The sequence below is a fragment of the Anolis carolinensis genome, chromosome 6 (genome assembly GCF_035594765.1).
Source record: "Anolis carolinensis isolate JA03-04 chromosome 6, rAnoCar3.1.pri, whole genome shotgun sequence".
Classification (NCBI taxonomy): domain Eukaryota; kingdom Metazoa; phylum Chordata; class Lepidosauria; order Squamata; family Dactyloidae; genus Anolis; species Anolis carolinensis.
This window is the reverse complement of record NC_085846.1, coordinates 11,502,168-11,508,724: the sequence shown is the minus strand read 5'-3', so window position 1 is coordinate 11,508,724 and position 6,557 is coordinate 11,502,168. Positions and strand designations below refer to the sequence as shown.

General features: G+C 40.8%; 1 protein-coding gene across 1 annotated transcript; it reads right to left on the bottom strand.

The window, feature by feature from the left end:
• Positions 1 to 1,695: 1,695 nt before the first annotated feature.
• LOC100555085 (ribonuclease) lies at positions 1,696 to 5,051 on the bottom strand. Its single transcript, XM_016995405.2, has 2 exons — positions 4,661 to 5,051; positions 1,696 to 2,453 (listed from the first exon to the last, which is right to left on the bottom strand). Exon 2 carries the CDS (start codon positions 2,423 to 2,425, stop codon positions 2,000 to 2,002), a length of 426 nt encoding a protein of 141 aa, XP_016850894.1. The 5' UTR covers positions 2,426 to 2,453; positions 4,661 to 5,051; the 3' UTR covers positions 1,696 to 1,999.
• Between the last annotated feature and the right edge of the window lie 1,506 nt (positions 5,052 to 6,557).

The window sequence follows — 6,557 nt, the reverse complement described above, 5'->3', positions numbered from 1 at the left end:
CATGCATGGTGTCATCCTATTATCTGATTAACAAATCGTTATGGGATCCTACAAGAAATTCCAAGCACCTGAAATCAAGCTATGTAAATTGGTCAGTCTATTTGCCATTACATTCTGAGTTCTCAGAAATGGTCCCGGTTCCTTCAACTTGCAGGTGCCTTCCTGTTTCTCAATCTATAGATATGAACTCACAAAGGTGAAGCATATGACATGCTTGCCATTGATCAGTTTTATCGCTGATATGAATATTTCTCCATGTGATCTAGAAATGCATGCCATTACCACTCATTTAACACATTACCGCACATTTAACACAAACCTCTTTCCTATTATTACTTTCTCTTCCTTTTCCAAGTTTGGGAGTCAAAGTGACTTCCAAAAGGGATTAAAAAAATCTAAACCATTAAAAATATACCAAAAATAAGGCACAGAAATGACAACACATTGTACAAGGCTTGTCCCAACTAAACAATCAGTCCTGCAAAACCCATGGTCTTCAGCTCATTTTGTGCCTTAGCCTTTCAAACCTTTTCCCTTCATATGTTGGTTATTTGTTTGAATTCCTCTTCCGTTCTGGTTGTTTTACTTGTACTATTTTTCTCCCTTTTGATTAATGGCAAAGCTTTTAGAGAGGTTTTGTTTTGTTTTGGTTTCATTGTTGGTATTACAGGACATGAGAAAATTACTGCCTATTGCCTGGATGGATTCCAGTTGCATGTAGAATAACGAAGCTTTGGACAAAAAAAGAGAGAACAGCTAAATGGACCAAGACGTACCTTACTTTGGATTTTGACGGAAACAGAGGAAGTACCAGATCTAAGATTTTTGTAATTATATATAGTGTCATATGGAGCCCCTGGTGGCGCAGTGGATTAAGCCGCTGAGCTGCTGAACTTGCTGATGGAAAGGTTGGCAGTTTGAATCCAGGCAGAGTGAGCTCCCGCTATTAGCCCCAGCTTCTGCCAACCTAGCAGTACAAAAACATGTGAGTAGATCAATAGGTACTGCTTCTGTGGGAAGGTAACAGCGCTCCATGCAGTCATGCCAGCCACATGACTTTGGAGGCATCTACAGACAACGCCACCGGCTCTTCGGCTTATAAATGAAGATGAGCACCAACCCCCAGAATCAGACATGACTGGACTTAACGTCAGGGGAAAACCTTTACCTTTACCTTATAGTGTCATAACCTTATGTAATGGGTTATGCTAGAGCATATGTGTCAAACTAAAAGCCCATGGGCTGAATCTGGCCCGTGTCATTTTATGTGGTCCTTCAGATGATAGATTATAAATCCTGTATTCCTTATCATTCGACATCATGCCTGCAACTGATGGGAGTTGGGATATAGTAATGTATAGAAGGTTACAATTTGTTCTGTTTAGTTGGGAAGTTGGAGGTGTGAATTCTGATACAAGGCTTGTGAATATGCAGTCTGATTTTAAAATGTCATTTAACCTTTCCTCAACCTCAAACCCACAAGTGCTGTTGGGTTGCAATTCATATTATTCCCAGTCCCCATGATGAATAATCAGAAATGGTGAGAGTTGTCGTTCAATAACATCTGGGGACCCAAACTGGGTAAAAACTAAAGAGCACCAATCATTTTGTGTGTGTGTGTGTGTGTATGTGTATAGTTGGCCCCCTGTATCCATGGATAAGAGTGTGTTTAAATAAAACATCATACAATTGAAAGGCCTTTCCTAGTTCATTTATTCAGCAGCAATCAACAGGACAACAGGGATGGCTTAGTACAAGGAAACACAGGATGGTGGCTTTGTTTTCGTATGCGTTTTTAGTTTCAGTATGGAAAAATGAAATGGAAGCAAAGATGGCACAGAGATAGAGAAGCAGGAAAAAAGGATACAGTAAATCAACATTAGTTAAAATAATCTCTTGGATTAACAAAGCAAAGATCATTTTTCTATGAATTTGTAGGAAATGGCTCAATCATTCTTGCATGAGGCATGTGAAGCTTAACATCGACAGCTTCACATGGTTAGATATGGCCTTGATCATAGTGAACAGGCAGATTCCCTGCACAACGGACATCAATGAATCTGTTGGACTTGTTCTCTCTGTATTTACAAGGCGGGCGGGTTGAGCCACCTTGGTGCTTGCAGGTAGTGACAGAGAACTGCTTGATGCTACGCCGCAACCCGTTGGCGATAGCCTTCCCCCCCTTGCCACATACACCTTTGAGATTATTCTTGGTGGTATGGACGAAGGAGTTCACCGGCTTGCAGTTGGGTTTGGTCATCCCACGTCTTTGCATCATGGTATCACAGTAATTCTTCCCCACGTTGCTCTTGGGGCCGTCGTAGTGGTGCTCTAGGAACGTCTTATAGTCGGCGGCATAGGTCTCAACAATGAAGGCAATGGCCAGGAGTGCAAAGAGAACAGGGCCCGCTCCCTTGAAATACATGGTCAAGCCTGTCTGGAAAAAGTGGAACCTGGGAGGAGGAAAGCAGAGAAGATGTGGAAACAGCTTGTCATAATTTGCTATTTGTCTTGGAAAAATTGGGAGATGAAATGCATTGTTCTTTTTATCTTTCCAATTCCATACGTATAACAAAGCCCTTCAATGTTGACACCACTATAAAACACCTGAAATCTTGGCCCAGATCAGTTACTTGTTAAGTATGTATAACTAAGTACGATCTCCTGGCCTATCGCCTCAGTTCGCCTTAAAAGCCAGCTGCTGGATCAGGTTGAAGGAAGCCGGTCCAGCTTCTGACCGGGTTGCAAGGAGGAGATGTGTCCACTCCCCTCCCACCAGTGAGTGGGCCTTTCAGTCATAAGCAGGATCCCAGTCACAGGTCCTTGTCTCTTAAAATGGATTGGGACTGAATTACATACATTTCCAATGTAACTACTGAATATAGACACTGGTGCATAATCCTCAGTTACAAATCCATAATTGCAATACTGGAATCCAGCCATAGCCTCCATTTGTATTATCTGAAACATTATGTCAGTATTTGGACATCTCTGAATGTAACAAGGACAGTGAACTCATTCTCTTACTAAAAAGATTTCTGAAGGAATTAAAGTATTTATTATACTTCACATTTACAGTTTTCATCTTTCAAATTTGATTATTCATGGATTGTATCTCTAGGAATGTGATCTGTAGGAATCTCTAGGTCCTCCAGGATGACTTCGACTTCCATATCTTTACTCAGTTCTAAATGAAGCTGCATTCAGATATCTTTTTGTATAGTTCATGGTTAAGGACAAAAATGCACCTAATTAGAAAACTCTTGATAATTATACATTGGTTTCCAGGCAAAGAGAACTACTTTATGAATGGGAGTAGCAGGATAATGTCAAAACAATCTGACAAGATCATGTAGGCATTTTACAAGATCTTGCATAAGTAAGTAAGTAAGTAAGGTCCTTGATTAGAAATCTAACCTGACCATTTTCCAGAGACACTGCAAGAACTGCATTGATAGTTATGAACCTAAACAGAGGTCAAATTCCATCTTACTTCCCACTTTCGGGGGGCCTATTTGATTTTTGGGACATCCTTGAGAAAATGCTTAAAGGCCTCCTTAGCAAGTAGTGAGTGAAGAAGAAACCAAAGAACAGAAGGAAGACTAACAGGGACAAAAGAGAGTGTTATGCTTCAACGGGATATATGTTTATTATAGAGGAGTCAGAATGAATAATTTGATTCAGATATGAAGGGGGAGAAATTCCAAGCTAATCACAATCCATGCTGAGTCATTCAAGTCATACATAGTTAGGTTTTTCTATGTCTGGATCCTACTCATGTGGACCACTCAAAACATTGGGTTTCTGAGCATTGCATAGGCAAAAAATTAGGACACATCTACTCTGCAGAATTACCAAAGATTTCATAGCACTGAGCCATGGCAGTCAAATGGCACTCATTCTGCAGTGTACATGCACCCTTATTTATTTATCCATTATTCTGAATCAGTAGGTCGATGGTGACTCAGTGATCAGGGTGGTGTTTCAAAGGCAATTACTGTGTGGCGAAATGATGCATATCTAAGAAGTAAGTCACCAATCTGAAATGTCTGGAAAGCTATGGGAAAGATTATTAAAGTCTGTATTCCAGTACTGGCAGGCCCGTAGCCAGGATTTTGTTTCAGGAGGGGCTGGGATTTTGGTTCGGGGGAGGGGCTGAGTCTGAGCGGGAGAGGGTCTATCCTAGCAAACCTTTTGTATTGTTATCCCAATACCCCCATGCATATGGGATATATTGATCATGGTGATCAGATCATGTTATGAATAAACATAACAGTTTAAATAATAAATGTAAGGCCTTCTCGTGAACCACCCTGAGAATTTCGGGGGGGGGGGGGGGCTGAAGCACCTCAAGCCACCCCCACCCCCTCACCCCCCGGCTACATGTCTGAGTACTGGTATAGAATATTTCCAGTTTTGCATGAAGCAGTGAAATATTGTATACAGTTGTTAGGTTGCAAGAAAGTACATTCATACATACTAGAAAGTGATAAACCCTTAGGCCTCTAGAAGTTGCCGATCCCTATCAGGCAAAATCAACCATAACTACAGACAAGGATGGTGGAAGATATTGTCCAACAACAGGAACGATGAACCTGTGTATCTTGACTTGAATGCTGGAGATTCGCATAACAAAAGCATAACAACATATTGTTCTTACCTGGTATAATGTTGGGGTTGTCTCCCAAAGGTTGATCCAAATGTCTGTGGATCTCTCTGAGCAGTCACTAGCCATGGTTGCTTTATATATAGAAAGCCAAGAAAGGTGTCACCTTATTATGTAATGAACAAATTGTTCTGGGATCCTACGGGAAATTCCAAACACCTGAAATGAAGCTATTTAAATTGGTCAATCTATTTTACCATTACATTCTGAGTTCCCAGAAATGGTCCCAGTTCCTTCAACTCCTGTTTCTCAATCTATAGAGATGAACTCGTAAAGGTGAAGCTTACAACACGCTTACCATTGATCAGTCTTATAGTTGAATATTTTTTCATGTGCTTTAGAAATGCATGCCATGCCCCTCATTTATCGCATATTACCACACATTTCACACAAACCACTGTCCTATTATTACTTTCTCTTCCTTTTCCAAGTTTGGGAGTCAAAGTGGCTTCCAACAGGGATTAAAAATCTAAACCATTAAAAAACATACGAAAAATAAGACACAGAAATGACAATTTGTACAAGGCTTGTCCCAACTAAACAATCAGTCCTGCAAAGCCCATTGAAGCAAAAATGGTCTTCAGCTGTTTCTGGAAAGAGTGTAGGGAAGATACAAATCTTGCATCTCCTGTGTTGGGGGCAAAGAGTTGTATTACGCTTCCACTCCAGTTGTGAGCGAGGCTCTGCCAGAAGTCCAGTGATGTCGAGGGGTGGGGAACATGCCCATCTGTCACTGGACTGGTGGGAAAGCGCCCTAGGAAGCTTCCCAAACCCCGTCTGATGAGGTCCTTAGTGACCCTGGGCAAGTCACACACCATAGTTGTAAATAATTTAAAGTCACACAATAGTGATGGCAACAACAACAAAATGCAACATTACCTAACTTAGCAGCTAAACAATCCCAAAAGAGATATACAAGCCAAAGAAGTCTTTTGGTTCCATACATGAATCTTGGAAAATTGTTGGACTGGATGACCCACATGTCCTCTTCCAACTATATAATTCTATGAGCCAATGGTGGCCTTAGACTCAGCTTTTTAAAATTTATAACAGGTGCAGTCTTACCTGGATGGAAATAACCTTGAAACAGTTATTCAGATTGTACTGATCTCGTACATTTTGTCTGAGTTATAATTTGGAAATAGTTTGGAAACTTCTATGACGGGTTGAAATGATCGTATATGGTCTCCTTTTTCTACCAGTTCATTGCCAACCAAATGAAGATTCCACAGTTTTCTCTGTCTGTATGATTATTTCCCATTCATGACACACATGGCTGTTTACAACCAATTGTCTACAGGGAAAAAACATCTGATGTTTGCCTCCATTTTGGTGGGGCTGCTGTTCTATTTTGAATGTATGCAGTTTTGATGTGTATACCCAACGCATTTTAGAAATATTGTCATCCATGTTAAAGCGAATAATCCAAAAATCAAGAAACAAATCTACTATCAGAGCATTCCCATTCACATCTATAAGGATGTGAATCTATTCTCTTATGGGGAAGGGTTATCATTCCAACTGCAATGGTAGGGGAATTAAGGTGGATCAGATGCAGTTAGACGCCATTTCCTATCAGAATAAACCAAATGTTTAGAAATATGGAAACCATAATGCAACCGGTGTCTGACCCTTATCATGGCCTTCTAAATGTATTTAGGGAGAGAAATTGAATGATTATGAATATAAAATCCTGTTTGTTGATGATTTCATATGTGTTAGGCAGTGTGATGACTCATGGGCCATGTGGTCCCGTTCCTAGTACTATTGTGGCGGATGAGGAGGAAAACTTGGGTTTCCCACCGTTTCAGCCAGAATTGGAGCCCCTGCACCTGCAAGATGTTTGCCCACAAGAAGTCAGCCAAACAAGCCTTGAGCAGAAATCTCCCCC

Coding starts and splice junctions, on each gene's coding strand:
- LOC100555085 (XM_016995405.2), bottom strand. CDS start 2,425: ATGTATTTCAAGGGAGCGGGCCCTGTTCTCTTTGCACTCCTGGCCATT.